The sequence below is a fragment of the Urocitellus parryii genome, chromosome 8 (assembly GCF_045843805.1).
Source record: "Urocitellus parryii isolate mUroPar1 chromosome 8, mUroPar1.hap1, whole genome shotgun sequence".
NCBI lineage: Eukaryota > Metazoa > Chordata > Mammalia > Rodentia > Sciuridae > Urocitellus > Urocitellus parryii.
In genome coordinates, this window is record NC_135538.1 from 55,408,173 (window position 1) to 55,428,782 (window position 20,610).

General features: G+C 39.0%; 1 protein-coding gene across 1 annotated transcript in view; it reads right to left on the reverse strand.

Moving 5' to 3' along the window:
- Crybg1 (crystallin beta-gamma domain containing 1) overlaps window positions 1–20,610 on the reverse strand; it is a 183,531-nt gene that overhangs the window by 95,546 nt on the left and 67,375 nt on the right. The window contains exon 2 of the mRNA XM_026389643.2: window positions 6,879–6,987. Coding sequence (XP_026245428.2) covers window positions 6,879–6,987 — 109 coding nt within the window. The remainder of the gene's footprint in view (window positions 1–6,878; window positions 6,988–20,610) is intronic.

A 20,610-nucleotide genomic window follows, 5' to 3' on the forward strand; every position in this document is an offset into this window, starting at 1 on the left:
TCCAGTGCCTCTCTCATATGAGGAAAGAGCTCTACTACTGGGACACATCCCCAGCCCCAGGTTACTAGTTCTTAATGTATACTTCCATACTTTCTTAATGTAACTACAAAAAATGTATGTTTTATTTCCCTGCCTTTTTATACAAAATATAAAATGCTTACACATTTCTTTCTCTCTTTTTTCCCTTCTCCCCAACAATGTATTCAGCCTTTTAAACCAGTAGAGATAGAGCTCAGAGACTCCTGCCACACAGACATCTATGACTGAGATATTGAAGCCAGGTACTGGACCTATCTATGACGACAGGACAGTGGGGTGAGATGAAGGCAAGATTTGACTGAATGAAAGCAGTCATTCAGGACAAGGTAGGCCCAAGGGCTCAGCCATCTCTGATCACAACACTAGAAGGTACAGATAATTTAAAATGAAGTCCTAACAGGAAAATGGAATGTCGTGTTGGCTGTCCAGAAGGATGGTGCCCATAAGCCCTAGAAATAAAAGTCACCGTGAGGAAGGTCGAACCTTATTTAATAAATGCTTCAGTCTCAGCACTAGGGTTGGGATTGGACTTCAGGAGGTTCTACTTCTTACAGGATGATTTTAGAACTGTCCCTGGTTAGATTAGCAGTGTGGGTGACTAAGAGACAGTGTGGGAACCTCTTGATCAATGGTGTGGTACAGAGTCCTGGGACAGCCCATCAGTGGAGAGGATATACCCTATGACCCATGAGATAAGGCAGGGATGGGGCAGGACTAATGAGTCTGAGGCTTCTTAAGTGCTTTATATTTGAATGCACTTTGTTCAAAGAAATGAGATGTGGTTGGGGATTGGACATTCAGTGAAAAACCAGGGAACCTATGTGTAGTAGCTATGAAGAAAGAAAAAAAGAGAGACAGAAATAATGAGAGTAGGAAGGGAAATAGAGGAATAAAACAACTCTCATAGGAGTCAACTACAGGCTGGGGATACAGCTCAGTGGCATAGCACATGCTTAGCATGGGTGAGGTCCTAGTTTCAATCTGAAGAAGAAGAAGGAGGAGGAGGAGGAGGAGGAGGAGGAGGAGCAGGAGGAGGAGGAGGAGGAGGAGAAGGAGAAGAAGGAGAAACAATTATAAGGGAAACATGAAAAATGAAATTATTAGAAAATGTTTCTCTCTTCTGCTATCTCCAAAATGCTTGTCAAGTTGAATTGTTACACTTATGGACTAAACTAGAACAACCAGGCTAGAAACTGGAGAACATACCACTTGGAGATTAATTGGGCAATGTTAATGTTGGCAAACTGGATGGTGGTAGGACCATCTTGGAGATAGCTCAGAATAAAGCAGATTTAGGAGCATCCCAATCGCAAGAGTGAGACTGGAGATTCACAGATGTCTCCCACATCACAGGGCGGAAATATACCGCAGAAGACTGAGATGTAGACAAGTGACTTCTGTAAAGTGTGACACTAGTGGCAACATCTCTGTTGACCACAGAGTCTAGTTACTTGCAAGATTCTGGGGATTGATCCTAGGGCCTTGTGCTGCTAGGCAGACACTCTACCACTAAGTCACATCCCCAGCCCTTACTTTTGTCTTTTGTCTTTGAGGGGAGGAGGGCTTACCTGTCTTTTTAAAATATACACTTACACACACACACACACACACACACACAATCTTGTAGAAAATAAAAAATAGAGACATTTTATCCAGGCATCAAGAGGGAAAAGGTCCAAATGGCTAAAGCAAAAATAGGGTTTTTTCTTGAATTAATCAAATAATTGCCATTTATTCTATTGTGGATCCACAAAGATTGAAAATTTGACAATTTCACTTATAATCACTACAGTCACATACAATTTTCTAGATCAAAATAAATGATTAGAACTGAAGAGGGATTAAAAGATTTTTATGCTAGAAATCATTGAAATTCTCATTAAGATAATTCCACTCTTTGAAGATTCTGCATTTTAATTATTAATACAGTGCTCAGTATGCTTGTTTATCTTTTTAAAGACATGCTTTAATTAATAGAGAGTATTCCTTCATGTCCTGGAAATACCTCCAGAGTGGAATTAAGATATTTTCATTACCAAAATGAATTAAACAATAAATGTAGCAGAGTAAGTACATATATGAAAATAAATATAATGAAATACAAAATAATCTACAATATTAATTCTCTCTTATATGCAAAGAGTTATTCAATTCATGTTTTCCACACATGATACATTATGTATTTTCATTTAATGAAATCACTTCTTTATGCTCTTCTCTCATATGAAATAATGGCCTGAAATAAATAGAAATAAAATACTTAGCCAGATTAGAGGTACACACCTCTAATCCCAGCTAATCAGTAAACTGAGGAGGAGGATCTCAAGTTTTTGGTCAGTTGGACCTTATTTCAATGTAAAATTTAAAAGGCTGGAAATGTAGCTCTTTCCTAGCATGCATGAGGTCCTGGGTTCAATCCAGGAAGGGAAAAAACGGGGGGAGAAAAAAAGAAATATAAAGAATAAATACATCTTCTAATCTAAAATTGACTAAATATTTCACACCACCACTTAAAGGAAAAATTGTATTGTGTAAATAAATTCATAATCCCTGATAACTTTTCCTATCTATGACTTAAATTCTGGTAACATTCTGATTTATAGTTATACTTTTTTCCTAGTTGTTGTATTCAAGAGGCAATATTATTTTTGTAATTATAAATCCTATTTCTGTTTACACAAGCAAGTATATTAAATGTCTTCTTATTTTAATGGAATGATTCCATATACTATTATCATCTTTAAAGAATGCTGTTACAACATGTTAAAGTTAGCAAAAAAAAATAGATAAACAAATACAGTAACAGAACAGATATAAAAAGCAGGTAAAGTCTGATTGTTTGGGGAAATGTTAATTATTTAACTTTAATGCAAAAAAAATGAATATTAATTGGAATAGATAGGTGTAACTCAGAGGACTAGATCAATTCAAAGAAGAATCTTTAGACAAATTTGTGGCTTTCTGCCCAGGAAGGAAGGCCGCAAGTGGCCCCTAAAAACTACCTCAGCAGATCTGAGCTTTCCAGGAAATGATCAGGTTCACTGGGAACAGTGAACTAAAAGAAGGGTAATTTGGAAGGTATGGACAGTTTCCTGGCACCCTGGCACTCATCATAGTTATGAACCAGGATTTAAGCAGAATCAACTTTTGTTTCTTAGTAATATTGGCCACAGTGGTGATTTGGGGGGATCTGGCGCTGCTGAACTAATTGCCCAGTTGCCCCTGCCAGCCAGGATATTAAGAAACGTGCAATGGCCAACATACCAGTGGGGACTTCTCACTTCTCCAGCCCTGGAATGACAGTAGAGGGGAAAAGGTGAAGAGAGTCAGGGCTCAAGAGAAAGAGTGAGGGAAAGGGACAGGTGGAGGGATGCTGGAGGGAGTGGAAGTGAGGGCAGGGCAGGAGAGGAGACAACAGGCAAACCCAGAAGTGACCTCAAAGCCAGTTCTTCCTGTTGCCGGGTATGTGGACCATCCCCGAGGGGGAGGGTGTGAAAGCAGCCTGGATAGTAGGGGCAGTTCCTGGCTGACCTATTCCAGGTGACTCTGGGAGACAGGGTAGCCTGAACACCCTCCACCCTTGTCACTTCCTTCGTGGAGTCCTGCCCTTCTCTACCTGCTCTGGCTCCTTCCTGCACTGGGATCCCGGTTCATCTCTGTGTAGCTTCAAGCCTCTGCCATTTCCAGATGTTTGACTCACAGATTCAACCCACGGGTGCCTGGTTTCGTTGCTATGGGCCTGTGGTGCGGCAGAGCATCATGGCAGAGAGGGATGCTGCTCACCTCATGGTGGCAGGAGAGCAGAGAGAAAGGAAGAGGCCTGGGATGAAATAGTGCTCCCCCAAGACCCACTCCCTCCAGCTAGGTTCCACCTTATGGAGTTTCTACCACCTCCCAGTAAAATGCATTCAGCTATGAATCCCTGAATAGATTAATCCAATGATGGGGTCCAAGCCCTCACGATCCAATCACTCCCCCAAAGTCCCACCTCTGAACAAAGCTACGTTGAGGACCAAGGCTTCAATACATGAGACTTTGGAGAATGTTCTAGACCCAAACCATAGCACAAGGTATATTTACTGGCCTCCCCTTCCCCGCTCCCTGACCTCTAGGCTCAGCCTCAGAGTCACTCCTGTGTGTGACACAGCAACCAGGGTTGTTGGCTGTAGCCAGGGAGGATGACCCTGGGCTGAGACTGAACCCACATTGGTAGTGTGAAGAAGAGACTGTGGGTGCCTGTGGCTATACTGACAAACAAGGCAGGGGGTACTGCAGACCCTTTGTTGCCACTCTCCTCAGGGATTTTAATTTTTACCCCAATTCTGAATGCTGCCACAAATTACTTCTTGCTTTTCAGCAAATAACAGGAAATTTAATTGCACTATACCTACCGAGTTATTTTTTTTCCCTAAATGATAGAAGGAATAGTTATTAAAGGACAAATATAAGAAATAACTTGAAACCCTAGCAAGGGCCTATGACTGGGTTTATCAGGGTTTTCTCCCCCCAGTTTTAAACTACTTCTTATAAAGAGAGAAGAATAAAATAATAAATCAATTTGAAAGTAAATATAAAGTGCAGGAAGGCAGGTTTTTTAATTTTTTTAATTTAAATTTTATTTTTTTAATTTCAACATTTTCGAATGGATAAAAAAAATGTGGCATTTATACACAATGGAGTATTACTCTGCATTAAAAAATGACAAAATTATAGAATTTGGTGGGAAATGGATGGCATTAGAGCAGATTATGCTAAGCGAAGCTAGCCAAGCCCTAAAAAACAAATGCCAAATGTCTTCTTTGATATAAGGAGAGTAACTAAGAACAGACTAGGGAAGAAGAGCAGGAGAAGAAGACCAACATTAAACAAGGATGAGAGGTGGGAGGGAAAGGGAGAGAGAAGGGAAATTGCATGGAAATGGAAGGAGACCCTCAGGGTTATACAAAATTACATACAAGAGGAAGGGAGGGGAAAGGGAAAAATAATACAAGGGGGAGGAATGAATTACAGTAGAGGGGGTAGAGAGAGAAGAGGGGAGGGGAGGGGAGGGGAGGGGGGATAGTAGAGGATAGGAAAGGCAGAAGAATACAACAGACATGAGTATATCAATATGTAAATCAATGGAAGTGTAACTGATGTGATTCTGCAAGCTGTATACGGGGTAAAATGGGAGTTCATAACCCACTTGAACCAAAATGTGAAATATGATATATCAAGAACTATGTAATGTTTTGAACAACCAACAATAAAAAAAATAAAAAAATAAAAAAAAATAATAATTAGTTTTAAACCCCCCCAAAAAAATAAAAATAATTTCAACATTTTATAAAATTTAATTTCCCATTTTTAGTGCTCTCCTTGATATTATGCAATTTTAGTTAGAAAGCATTCTGTATTGGAATTTCCCTATCCACTTTCATCAGGTTCTATTGAAACATAAAATATGAGCTAATAACCTTACCATGTCTTTTTTCTTGCTTCCCATTACTAAATAATTTTCTAAAAACCATTTTTCTTTTTGGTGCTAGGGACTGAACCCCACTGCCTTGCACATGCTAAGCACAAATTCTCCCAGTGAGCTGCACCCCAAGCCTAATTTTCATTTTTTAATTGTGGAAAAATAACATAAAGTTTACCATCTTAACTATTTTTAACTGCATAGATCAATAGTCTTAAGTATATTTCTATCATGCAACTGATACCCACAACTCTTTCATCTTACACTAAGTAATTTTTTTAACTCAATAAATAGCATTACTAAAGCAAATGTCTTTTGCATGCATGGGGGATTTCTTTCATAACAAAATACCTTTCACCACTAACCCTTGTTGATCTTATAAGCTGTGAGAATAAAGATGTTAACCTTCAAAGCTTGGCAGCTCTCCCTCCCACTGTAACTAGGAAATCCTCCTCCTCTCCGGCAGACAGGTGAGCGCGTGAGTGAATGAATGCAGATCATATGAAACGCACTGCTCCACCTCCACTTGGGGAGAGCTTTTCTTTTAAGGCAGTAGAGTTAAATCAGAATCAGATGTTTCTGTGCAAACATCTAGATAATTAGAAGTAAATACCGATAATAACATTTTTACATGTGTTATATATAATAGGAAGAAATGTAAATGCTTTTTATGGGAAAGAACCACTAATTCCAAATATTGATGTGGTATTACTTCATGTGCCTTCAAGTTAGAGCATAGCTTGTATGGAAAAGTACATAGTAGTTAAAGGGCACTCAGGATAGTGAGAAAGAAGGCAGGTGGGGTGGTGCAAAGAGCAGATTGAATTCATCCATTAGTATATATGATATATAATCTTATTGCTGATATATAATAAATATATAATAAAAATGTTACCTTGTAATAGTCTTATTATGTACAAATAAATTCTTTTTTTCTCTCTCTTTAGTACCAGGGATTGAACCGAGGGACACTTAACCACTGCGCTACATTCCTAACCCTTTTTATTTTATTTTATTTTGAGACAGGATCTCATAGGTTACTTACAGTCTCATTAAATTGCTAAAGCTGGCTCTGAATTTGTGATCCTCCTGCCTCAGCCTCCTGATCAACTGGGATTACAGGCATGTGCAACCACACCCAGCTTGTATAAATAAATTTTATAATAATTGTACTACAGATTATCACATATACTAAATTATATAATAATATTACATAATATTTATTTTATATGTGAGTATACTTTATATATATGCATACATATGTATATATATAAAATATTCCTTTTCAGTACATGTTTTTCACTCAGGGGTTATCTTATAGTACTTTAATTTTTTAAAGTGTTTGTTTCTGGGGAGCAAAATATTGGAAATGAAGTCTTACCTTTTTAAACAGCCCAGATTCTATAGGTGAGGGACCAGCCATCTCACTGGCAGTGTGCAAAGTAAGTTCCCGGGACTCCTGTTGGCTTTCATCAGGTATATTTGAAGCTCTATAAAAACAGTAGAAATAGTTATGTCATTGGCATACAGCGTGCACCGCCATGCCTGGCTTCTAATAGATGGTTGGTTGCTTACCCCCAAACTATTTCCATTATTGAAACCCCCATCAACCTCTCCCCCCACACATTTCTCTTTGCTAATAACTGATTTTGTTCAGAAACCCATCCTCCTTGTGCGTCAGAGGAAACTCTGTCCAGCCCTCGTAGTCAACCATGATTGGTCTAATTTCGAGATCTGTTCCTCATACCAGTGACTGATTTAAGCATATGCCCATGCTTGTCCCTCTTGCTGACATCACCACGTTGATGCCTGGGTCCCTGACCCTCTGGTGTTCATACTTTGCTCCACTATCTGGTGCAATTTTGACCAATGAGACGTGAGGGACAATTGCTGGATGAATCCTGGAAAAGTCTCTATCTTAAAAGATGATTTACAGGAAGAAACAGGTTCTTTTCCCTGAAGGCTTGCGTCATGCCTGCGCATACTGAGTATGATGGCCATCTATGGCCATGAGTGGCATTGGCCTAAGGAGAATAGTCTAAGGAGAAAGCAGGGTGGAGATTTGATGGCAACTTGAACCTTTGAATATATTGTTGAGGGATTGAATTAAGCTGTCCTAAACTTCCCTGTACCCAAAGTTCCTGCTGTGTTAGACAGTAAATGCCCTATTCTTTAAGGCACTTGGAGTTGGGTATATTATATGCAATTGAGCATCATAACTGAAGCAATGGTTGATAGTTGTTTTTTGGGTTTTTTTTTTTTGTACTGGGGATTAAACTCAGGGTGCTCTACCAGGCCATTTTAAAGATTTTATATTTTGAGACAGATACTTGCTATGTTGCCCAGGCTGATCTAGAATTTGTAATCATCTGCCTTGGCCTCTGGAGTTGCTGGGATTATAGGTGTGTGCCACCATGCCCAGCTTGATAATTTTTTTAAAGACCAATATAATTAAGGCTGGAATAAAGATGCTGGAGCAAGATCAAGGGCTTCACCTTTTTCTTTTTCTCCATTCTTTTTCTTTCTTTTTTGTCAGTCCTGGGAATCAAACCTTAGCCCTCACACATGCTGGGCAGGTGTGAGCTACATTCCCATGCCTAAATTCAAGGCTTCGAACAAGAATGCCAATGAAGTAGAAAGAGAATTAAAAATTGAAGACCTCAATGTTTCACAGGAGAAACCGAATATTTTATGGAATAGCTACAATGAGCCAAGGAAGAAAAAGATAAAGAGGGGAAAGTACTAACATTTCAAGGCAAGGAGATACAAATCAACATGGTAATATCACAAAGGGAGTTATGGATAAGCACTATTTGGAGAACTCTATCTTCTGTATCTTTATTTTAAAAAGTACTATTCTTGCCAATTGTGGTGGTATATGCCTGTTACCCCAGTGACTTGGGAGGTTGACACAAGAGGATCACAGTGTAAGGTCAGCCTCAGCAATAATTAGGGTAATTAGGGAAACCTGAAGCAACTTAGAGAGATCTTGTCTCAAAAAACCAACAAGCAAACAAAACAAACAAACAAACAAAAAAACAAGCCACAACAAACGAAACCAAAACAAAACTAAACAAAAAAACAGGCTGGAGATGTAGTTCATGGAGATGATGGTAGAGTACTCCTGTGTTCAACCCCCAGTACCAAGAAATCAAACCAAAACAACAAAACCCAATACAACACCTTTGCATTATATAAAACATGAAGATACGTTAGCAGCAATATGTTATATTTTGTCTTTCTCCAAATTTTGTACTATAAGAGGAATACTTACACAGAGTAAAAATAATTTGGACAGTATAGATGAGAATTAAAATAAAAAAGCTACACAATTTCATTCTGCCTAAGTAACCACTCTTAAGAGTTCACTTCTTGAAACATTTTATATCCTAAATAAGCACTCAAGGGAATTTAGGTAACAATTGAGAAGTACCTTAATGTTGGAAGGTATTATAGACCCACCATGGATATATCTATTTTCCTTCTTTCTTTTCTTATTTTTTTTGGGGGGGAGGCATGGGTGGGTGGTGGTGGGAGGGTGAGTTATTGAACCCAGGAGCGCTTAAGCTGCATTCCCTGTGACCCTCCTGCCTCAGCCTCCCCAGCTATGGGGATTATAGGCATGAGCCATGGCACCTGGCATTAAAATCTGTTTTTGTTCATTGTTCCACTAACCCTAAACCACAATGTTCATCCGTCTTTCCATCCACAGATATGCCAAGAGAAACAGTAAACAAGAGAAGACCCTTTGAACTTGAAAGTTTATTCCAATCACTGTGGACTTATACATTTTAAAAGTAAATGTGTGTGTGTGTGTGTGTGTGTGTGTGTGTAGACTGCCATTCTTAATATTTTTTCTTTTTGAAAAAAAAAAATGTGACCACTGAATAACTCAAGAGACTGCAGAGATGAAAGGGATCCACATGGGCTTCCTGAGCTTTATCGTGGAGATGGGCACTTAGAAAAGGAGTCCTCTTCCTACTAGATATTTCCACACTGAATGATTGGACAGGGTGCTCTTTCTGTACATTTTACTTACTGTGATTCAACCCCTACGTCTATTTTAGGATCCTCTTGCCTGCAAATATTGCCAAGTCCAACCCAGAGAAGCCTGATAAAACCAAAATCTATTAATACATATAAAACAAGAAGAGGGGGCTTGGGATGTGGCTCAAGCGGTAGCGCGCTCGCCTGGCATGCGTGTGGCCCGGGTTCGATCCTCAGCACCACATACCAACAAAGATGTTGTGTCGGCCCAGAACTAAAAAAAATAAAATAAAATATTAAAAATTCTCTCTCTCTCTCTCTCTCTCTCTCTCTCTCTCTCTCTCTCCTCTCTCACTCTCTCTTTAAAAAAAAAAAAACAAGAAGAGGGATTGAACTGGTTTAATCAGTTTATTCAGTTGCTGATGAATTCAGTGGTGGCTCTGGTTCGAGATATCACATAAGGTAGGATAATTCCAGAGGATAAAAGGACTTTCTCTCTCTATATATCTTGTTTAGATGTGATTCAAAATCTTCCCTAGAAGCCATTGCTTGTCATGAAGCCACTTTTTGTCATGCCTATGCCAAACCAGTCACTGGACCTATTCTTTTGAGGCTGGGGTCCAAAGGACCCTGCTGTCCTAAGAGTGGGCACCTGAAAAAACTGGGCTTCATTAAGAAAGAAGGAACAGGGAACAGGTGGAAATGCTGGTGTGTCCTGACTCCTTCCTAGATCTGTCTTGAAACATGTTCCCCACATTTTCTACACTGTTAGTGGAGGTGGAGTTGATACATAGAGATGATTGAATTGGAGTTGTCAAAGTAGATTTTTATGACTTTGAAATCATAGCATATTGAATCATGCTTACCCGCCTGACTTACAGAGTAAACAAGACTCGTCTCTATCCAAGGGACATTTCTTATGCTTTTCATTTTCTGAGATGGGAAAGTACAGATGACACTGGGGGTTGGTTTACTTCATCGGTGGTCAGAGAGTTCCAGGGAAGGTCCTTGCTTCACCATGATTCTGAGATAAGAAATGCCATGGGCGGTGTATTCAGTAACCCTTGGCCTGCCTTTGAGGGAGATGAATGCCAAGGTCTTGGCTAACTTCCCTTTCCTAGTGACCCAGATACTGGCAGTGCTGCCGGGCACCTGGTCACAGCTGCCATTATTTCTGTTTGTTCCAGGACTTGGTTGGCAGGTGAGGCAAGGCCAAGAGATGCGTGGGCTGAGAGCACATCACAAGCAGAACTCAGTTTCAGGAGAGCCAAGGGGCTCAGGCCACTTCTGAGCATTTGCTTTTCTTTTTTCCTTTTCCTTTCTTTTCTTTTTGTTTTGTTTTGTTTGGTACTGGGGATCAAACCCAGGGGCACTCTACCACTGAGCCATACCTCCAGCCTTTTTTATACTTTTATTTTGAGACAGGGTCTCACCAAGTGGCTTAGGGTCTTGCTAAGTTGCTGAGGCTGGCTTTGAACTTGTGATCCTCCTGCCTTGGCCTCTTGAGTCACTGGGATTACAGGCATGTGACACTATGCCTGGCCCCATGAGTATTTTCTTCTTTCTCTTTAGAGTGTCAGTTACAGAAATCCTACTTACAGCAAACTTATTGGACAAATCTGTCTCCTGAAACCAGCCTTCTTGTTGTATCACACAGGAAGTATGGGCTTATAGTCTGGAGGGTCTTCCATTGTGTCAGACATGAAAGTACAGAACGAGAACAACCCAATGCCTGACCCTCAAGAATATAAGGTCTAGTAGACCTAGAGGTTCACCAAGGGGGCAGCAATATTTTCAGTTCTGATTAATAGTTTCCATATGGAATCAAACATGGTTAATTCTTCTTAATCTAAAAGCCCACCTTATTAAATGTTTGCAACAATAAAGGCCAGTTGGAAAGTTTGTTAATTTTTATTTTCCAGAGGGTAAACTTTAATTTCACTGCCAGTAGGCCATAGGTGGTCATAAGAAAAAGCTAAGGATGATTCCCTGTGGAGAAATTTAAGATTTATAAATGTAGGCAGTTTCCTTTGAAAATAGTCACTACTGGTCACTTACTAAGAATAACAACCTCTTGGGTTAATAAAATACCTAAATGCTTCCAATTACACTGAAGTCTAGCAGAGGATAAAATTCACTAATTTGCTAATTATAACCTTTTGTAATTCTCTGTTTAAGCACAGATATATTATGCTGTCAGAATGAGACCCAGGGTTAAACACTTGATTTTGCTCAGACTTATTTAAGTAGAACATCTGACAGTTCATTTAATTATTCTTTATGTTTCCTTTTTATTTGGTTTACTTTAAAAAGCCAAATTGCCTTTCTCCCTGGAGAATAAGTTGGTAGCAAAATAAATGGCAAGATTATTTTCTCTTTCCTAAGTTTAAAGAGTCACATGGTTATTCTTGGGCAAAACCAAACATTGTGAGGCCTGAAGCTTCTACAATGTAGTGGGTCCTCTTTAAGAGAAAACAAAAACAAAATATCTTACTTTTCCAAAATTGACAGTGCTGAGGTCTCTCTGAAGGCTTTGGAAGTGTTCTACACTTGGACTTCATTTATTTCCCATAAATCTGCTTTGGGTTTTCCTAATGTTGGTTGACCCCCCAAGTTATTCCTTAAGCATTTTAACATGTTTGGCTCAGGGTAAAACAAGTTAAATGACTTTCTTTAGCCCATAATTCTTGTTTCAGTGATAATATACATGACAAATAATTAAATAAGGCAAAAAAGAAAAGGATCAGGTATAAATTGATGCTGTACTGCCACCTATTGTCTACCCAAAGAATTATTACATGCATTCCTGAGCTTTCAAAGTTCGAAAGTGGCTTCCAGGTGCACTTGATTATTTCCTAGGAAGCTTAAAACACCACTCTTCTGAATTAAGGCATTGGTTGCAAGGCTATGTAAGCTTTTTTTCTGGATACAAAAGAAGGAGAAAATTTAATTCACTAACAAACTGCACAGATAGCAAGCTTAGCATTTCTTTACCATCACTGTCAAGTGGTGGCGTGACCATTACTGTGAAGCCTCCCTGCTGTTGACTTGAGACTCTGTATGAGATCATGGGCACATACCATCAGGTAATCCTAGACCTTAAAAAGGCCCTACTGATGCCTGGTACAGTCATCTTACTGTAGAGTTCCAGATACCATCCCTGAGTCACTAGTCACCTGGTGACTATGCCCAGGCTCAAAATGAGGCATTTAATGACACCCAGAAGATAGACCATGGGAATCTGACAAATCTCAAAACAACAAACTATTTCCTCTGGAAAGTCAAGGGTTTTGTGTTTAACACAGTAGGTTCTTCTTTCAGAAGGAATGCTATCTTCCAATTTGTATTTTTCTCCGCTGATTAAAAGATGAAACACACAATATTAACCCTAGGGATTTCAGAGGCTTGCTAGACTGGCCATTAGCTATGCTATCTTGGGTTAGTTACTTGACTTCTCTAAGATGAATTTCCTCATTTGGGGTTATAATTTCAGTAATACAAAATGTTTTGTCAAGTACTGGCATATAGTAAGTGCTCACTAAGTCTCAGCTATTTTTATTATGCATGTCTGAATGTCAGTTGATATTTCCTGAGTAGCTTACAAGGTATCATGTAGATGGCACTTTGAACTAGCATATTTTTCAGCCTCAAATATGAAATGATAAAGAAATGAGAATATCTCAGTTGGAAGATGCCTTAGAAATAATCTAGAGACCAAACTTTCTTGTTTTGAGATGAGTTCATTGAGGCCCAGTGACAGTCATTGTCCAAGGCCATATGGCAGAGATAGGAGTAGAGAACTCACTTGACAAATTGCTGAGACTAATTTCAGATTCTCAGTAGATGAGTTTTATGTTCACAAAATCCCCGCTGGATGGAAAAATAAGAACAATTTTCCATGCTCATTCACGTTTTAAAAATTCAAACATCCTCAACGTTTTAGCAATATAAAGAACACTGCTCTGTTGATACCAAGTGTTTAGTGTCAAAAAATGGCAAAAGAATGCCAAAAGTCTGCCATCTAGTGGTTGTACAAGAATATCAATCTCCTGGTCTTTGTGTTCTTCCAAGCAATGCTCCCTAGTGCAACCAGCCTCTACTCTCTGATCATATCCATTTTCCTGGGCATGTTGATTTTTAAATGGTGACTGGAAGCCATCTCTCAAAGCACTGAGTGCATAAATTTCCAAATTCCCCTAATATCTAACCAGTACAATGCAGATCATCTTTTCTCCAACCAAGGCTGGGGACCTTTGCCCTAGAACTCCTATTTGGTGAAATCTGGGCTTTGGGGTGCTTCAGAGTCTGTGAAACTTACCCAAACTATCTCAGGACTGGTAAGATGAAATTTTTGGTCTGGGATCACTCTACATGATTAACAAACTAAGGAACCTACCCAGCAGCAGGCTGGGCTCAACAAGGTGTTGCTTTCTTAGCACTAATCCCAGAGGAAGGAATGATCCTATTCTAGGCAGCAGCAGAGAGAAGCAGAGGCCAAGGACCACACAACACAGGAACCATTGCCTGAGCCCCAGGAGAATTAAGGAATGCAGAGGACTGAGGCTCGAGGAGGGGATCAGGTTTATCAAGAGTCTCAGGTTTCATGCATGATTTTACATGCTCTCATTTAGAGGAGCTGAAGATCATGGTTGGTTTTGAGCTTCTATTTATAACATTCAAGTTGAACAAGTTTAGTTTACAGTAGTCAAAATACAAAAGAAAGATTTCGATTGATGGAATTTTCCTTTTAAGGTTCTTAAATTCCTATAATCTAATGGCAGAGAATAAAGAATGGCACTTTCCTTTTGACAGCATATATTCTCCCCCACAAAAGCCAAGTTCATATATAACAAACTAACAATGCAAGGGAGAGTGTTTTAAATTGCTATCCTTGCTGAGCTGGGCTTGGTGGCGCATGCCTGTAATCCCAACAACTGTGGAGACTGAGGCAGGAAGATTGCAAATTCCAGGCCAGCCTCAGCAATTTAGCAATGTCCTGTCTCAAAATAAAAACAAACAAACAAAAAAGGGCTGGAGCTGGGGTTGTAGCTTAGTGGTAGATTGCTTGCCTAGCATATGTGAGGCACTGGGTTCAATCCTCAGCACCACGTAAAAATAAATAAATAAAATAAAGGTATTGCATCCATCTGCAACTAAAAAAATATATTTTTAAAAAAGGGCTGTTTGGTAGTTCAGTGATAAAGTGCCCCTAGGTTCAGTCCCATCCACAGTACTACATCATATATATATACACATACATACATATATATGAAATTTATACATATAATTTATGTATATAAATTATTTATATATAAATTGCTATCCTTTGTAACACAACACTCCTAAGGATGATACTACCATGGAACAGACAAGAAGAAAGAAGCCCAACAGAACCTGGTTATAGGTACAGGGAAGAAAGATAAGCCTTCAATAACCAGTGGCATTCTGAGGCATTATCCCTGAGCCCACCTGCTCCAATCAACCTACCTCTGATCACTGTCAAGAGACTTTTGTCATCACACGTGAGCTTGCTTTGAGGGACAGAACAAGATTCAGCTGCACCAGAACTCTTTGCTAGATGCATTACCGGGAGGCTGAGAAGCATGCTAGCTACTGTCTTCCTTCACGTCCTGTCTTTGGGGAGTGAAGGGAGAAATACCTTGCATTCTTAAAGTTCCAAGCAAAGCTCTTCTTTTCCCTATCAGCTGATATTCATGACAAGTTTTTTTCATGACCATGTAGCTGATAGTAAGAACCAATTTTAGTAATTCCAGAACTATGTGAATATATGCTTCTGCAAAGCAGTTTTTCTGGCCTTATCACATTATCATGCCTTTAGTTTTCTGATCTTTACCTGTTTGCATTTTTTTGTTGGATATAACCTACTGCATATCCTTTAGAGGAGCAAGTGAAACAGTGGCAGTTATAGAGACATGAAATCTGTGGCTCACCAGGGTGACATCTATTTCCCCTTGTCTATTCCAGCCACCACTCTCCTGGTTTCTGACTTCAGAATGACCTCAGTTTTGTTTCCAGCTATTCTCTGCCATCAGGTCTCTCTTGCAGTCTCTAACCCAATCTCGCTTTGCCAAGGATGGATCTTTCTGGTATACTCTCCTATGAAAACCTTCAGATGACGCAGCACTGATTAAAGTCCTAATTTCATAGTCTAGTATTGAAGTGCTTCCATCTTTTGGTTCCAGTCTGTTTCTTCAAACATAGCTCCCTGACCCACCCTATGTTCCCAGGCAGTTTAGCCTCATTGACGGCTTTTACTCTCATCTCCTGGAGTGAACTTCTTACAGAGCTCCCGGTAAGGAAGTTTTCTTTTGTTTCTTCTGTGACATCTAACAATCTCTGTCCCATCATAGATACTCAGCAAGGGTTTCCTAGAAAGTACAAAGCTCTTTCTGCAAAGATGGTTTGATTCATGACTTCAGCAGCTGCTTGGAGAGCCTACTGCTGCTTATTGATTGCTTTAAATAATGTCAATAGAAAGCTCTGTTTCAAAAGCACCTCCTCTTAACCACCGTGGTTACATGCTGGGTGCTCTGCCTGTTACTGTTTCCCAGAATTCTATGTGATGTCGCCTGCTTTGAAGTTGACTTTATAGCATATTTAATATGCATCATCTGTTTTGTTTACCTTTGCCCCACCCGAGCTCACTAGTCCAAGACAACTCATGTCAATGACAATCAATTAGTAAGAGTCTCTGAAACTCCAGTGCCTCTAAAAACTTGTCACTAAATTCATTTGCTTTTCAGGTACTCAAAGAATTATCTTCAACAAACATTGATACTTTGTGGCTTTTCTAGAGGCAATAAAGTTTCAAGAGGAACTGTGTTACTGTTCCTCCATCAAAATTGTTTAGCATCTTACTATGTTTTCTGAACTCACAAATATCTACTTTTCTTACAAATCAGATGCTCAACATTGTTACAGCTGCAATTCAGAGGTTTAAAAGTTCTGCTCAAAATATTCTCTTATTATGACTGTCTATAAATCTTAGAAGTGAGAATTGTCTTTAAATGTTACTTAAAAGACATCTAAAACATTCCACACATCGATAGGATGCTTATGATAAAAGAAAAGCTTTTACTATAATGTGAAAATAAACAAGTTATTTTAAAATATGAGAGGAGCTTTCTTTTTTCTTAGTTTTTAAGTAATTCTTATGGAGATTAGCTTTTACATTAATTTTTCTTGATTTTTCAACATGTTTAACTTACTCAGTTTCAAAATACCTGCTACTTGTTCAATGATTAGTGTAAAATGATCAGTAATTAGCACATAATTCATAATTGCCTGATTCACATCTTGATTCTCCCACCGCAACAGGTGGGCAAATTCCACAAGGGACCAGAATTGTTTAAGTGAAATATTTTTTTTTTTGCAGTGATTAGAATTGTCATTATATTGCTGATGAATGAGTCCCATCAGTGTCTTTAACCGGTACTAATGTTACAAAAGAAAACTCTAATTTAAAATCACTTCTAACATTTCTAATTAGAAATCACTTCTAATTAAAAATCATTGGGTATCAGGGGCACATCAAGAAACAAATCTGCTGACTAAAGATGATAGAAAGACTATGAAGATGAATCTGAGACTGATATTTGTTATCCCAACTCCCGTGAATAAAATTCTTTCTGGTACAGAGGCAAGACAAGATGACCACAGTGTCTCCACTCTCTATCTAGTGCAAGAAAATTGTCCTTACAGAGATGCTGGCAACAAGCTCTAAATGTCAGCCTTAAATTTCCACTCTGTGGTTCCTCCCCAATAAGCCCATCTAAGCCCATCCTCTTCTCTCTCCAAACTCATTTATCCTCGGAGAGATTGGCCTGCCCTTCCCTTATCTCCAACTTGCTTCATTATTCTTTGCTTAGGCTTCCTATTAATTCTTTCCCTGCTTCTCTTGCTGTCTTTGGCTATCAAATCCCATCAAGTCTAATTTCAAAACTCAGTTCTTCCAACACTTGCCTGATTGTAAGGAATTTTATGTTTCCTTGCCCCTTAGCTATCCAGTTTATACTAAGGAAGTCCTAATACAAGGAGGGTTGTGTTCCAAAACTTTTTTTTTGAAAGAAACTTATTTATTATATTATAAATAAAATGTTATAAATGATGGTTTGATTCTGAGACAATCCCTTGAAAGTAATTTCATGCAGCTGAAATATACCACAGTGACATGTGTGTGTGTATACATACATATATTCATATATATCATTATGAATCATAGCCATTTCAATATTGGTTTCAAAGCAATAAAATAGTCTGAGAAATGGTATATATTTTTCTTGAGTGCAAATTATTTTTCTTTAGATAAGAGATTGTTAAGAAAAATTGGTTCAATTCGAAAGAGATGATGGATGAAGAACTTTTCAGAGAATATAATGTAAGTTTCTAGTGCTTTCATTGTTACCAGAGGCTGCTTATTATGATTTCTATTCTCACATTTGAAACCTGGTTTTCCCTTTCCTTCATACAAATGCGTCACTAGCTTTACTCTTAGGCTTTACAGCTTTCAACTAAGTGATGGATGTTCATAGTGGAATGAATGAAGAAACAAAAAATGTAAAGAAAAAGGAAGAGGTAGTGAGGGGAAAAGAGAGATGTTCTTTGGCCAAGACTAGAAAGGAGAGGAAAGTGTCCCAAATAGGGGAGGATGTGTTCAGGAGGAAGAAAAGTTCCCACATGTGGCAATGATGTAGCTGCAGGATAGCTGGGGGCAGAAGAGGCAGCACAGCACCTGCACAGCTCTCCAAGAGGACAGCCTCGGCCTCCCACTCGCCCCAGGCTGAGCGCCCAGGTCACCAGGCACAGCACAGGCCTCTGTACATGAAACTCCCCCCACCCCCATTTTTTTCTTCAGTCTTGAGGATTGGACCCAGGCTTGCACAAGCTATGCAAGCACTCTATTGCTGAGCTATATCTCCATTCCTTTTTAAAAAAATTTTGGGACAGAGTCTTGCTAAGTTGCCCAGGATGGCCTCAAATTTTCAATTCTCCTGCCCGAGCCTCCTGAGTTGCCGGGATCACAGGTGTGTGATCTGCACCTGGCACACACAGCTGTTTATGTAGAAAGTACCGAAGGGCATGCACAGTGCAGGTAAGGGAAAGTACCCTCATGAAGTATCATTTTTGTAGTTAATAAGGCAACTTCCTGTGACTCCATCAAATATTATTTGATAAGTATTCATATCAGATTTCCTGTGAATATATATCAGTTTCTCCAGTCAATTATAGGTTCTGGGGGAACCAAGATCCGTATCATCTTCTATCCCTATTACCTGTACTCAACAAGTATAAAATAAATGCTTTTATTTATTTTGATTGGGAATGATACAAAACAAGTTTTTTCTTGTGCCACTGGCTGATTGAGAATCTGAGTTTCTAGCACCAGGAGGGAGTTGAGTCACTAAACCACAAAGCATTCTGTCCCAAGAAAATATTTATTTTGTTTAACAGGATTTTAAATGAGGGAGTGTTATCTCATTAGATGGAATGAGGACCCGTGAGTCAGCGTCTCTGTGCACACAGCAGACCTTTATTTCTGTACTCATGATTAAGGAAGGGACTTTCACAATATTTGACTGTGAAAATTGGGCACAGTCTAACAGGAAGAGCTGGCTGTGCTCATTTTTACTTAAAAATAATCTTCATAGTGTTTTTATAACAAAAATGTATAAATGTTGCCAATAATGCAAAAAGAAAATAAACTTTAAAAAAAAATAAACAGGAGAATAATTGTCTATATGAAAAAGCTTCTAAAAATGAGCAATTCATGAAGTCAAGAAGGAAATATATAAATTCAATTTAGATTTTTCATTTCAGATATTGTTTAAGATGGAAAAAAAGAAGATATTGGCATTTCCCCAGTTTGGGGAACTATTTTTCATTGAAAAAAATGAAAATTTTATTAGTCAAATTAATTTCCTAACCTGTCGTACTTTCTTCCCTTTAAAGGAAGAAAATAAGTCTTAGAGTTCCCCATTTAGGACATACTCAAAGTGTTTGTTTCTTGTTACCAAATCTAACAGATACATCTTATATCACTAAACTTTAAATATGAGAAAATGATAATTTCTATTAATTTATTTTGAAAGCAGAAACGAGTTGATGTCAAACGATTTTGTGGATAATTCCAATGCATTACTATTTTATTCTTTCACTTCCCTATCAAATAATTGATCTGTTCTACTAAAAGAAAAGGAAGATATCAACCAACCTAACGAAACAACAGGTAAAAACTTGGATTCCACACTTAAAATGTAAGCAAACTACTGAGAATGTAAAACACATCTGGATTTACTATTTATCTGATCACAAGATCAGCTGCACAGACACAGAGGGAAGAAGACCTTGTGGTATCAGAGGGGGAGATCCGAGGGATGACTCTGCAGTCCAGGGAGAACACAAGGATTTGTTGGTAATTCTCAGAAACCAGGAGTCAAGGAGGCATCCTTCCCCAGAGCCTGCGAAGGGACAAAATCCTGCCCACACCTTGGTGTTGTGCTTCCAGCCTCCAGAACTGTGAGTGAAATAAATTTATGTTGTTTTAAGCCCAACAAATTTATGGAAAGTTTTTAGGGGCAGCTCTAGGAAAGTAACACATGGTGCTATTCCACTGAGATGCACGTGCATTTTAAAAGCAGACTTAGCAACAGGGTAATATTTAATGCAAAGAGAGGAAATATCAGGTACTGCTGGCATCAATAATAACTTAGAGGAGGAGATATTTTTAGGGCAGTGGATCTTCTGACTACCATTTTTGGTGGGAGAGGGGAACCAGGGATTGAACTGAGGGCCATTTGGCCACTGAGCCACATCCCCAGCCCTATTTCGTATTTTATTTAGAGGCAAGGTCTCACTGAGTTGCTTAGTGCCTCACATTTGCTGAGGCTGGTTTTGAACTCATGATCTTCCTGCCTTAGCCTCCTGAGCCTCTGGGATTACAGGCATGCTCCACCTGGCCTGACTACCTTTAAATAATGCTTGGCATATGCTAGTCTCCTGTCTGAAGGTATAGGTGAGGCTCCAAATAAAGCATCTTTACTAAGCCCTTTAGAGGGAAGAAGGAAATAAAAAGATGTGCATGCACTTTGCCATCCAGGGTCTCCCAA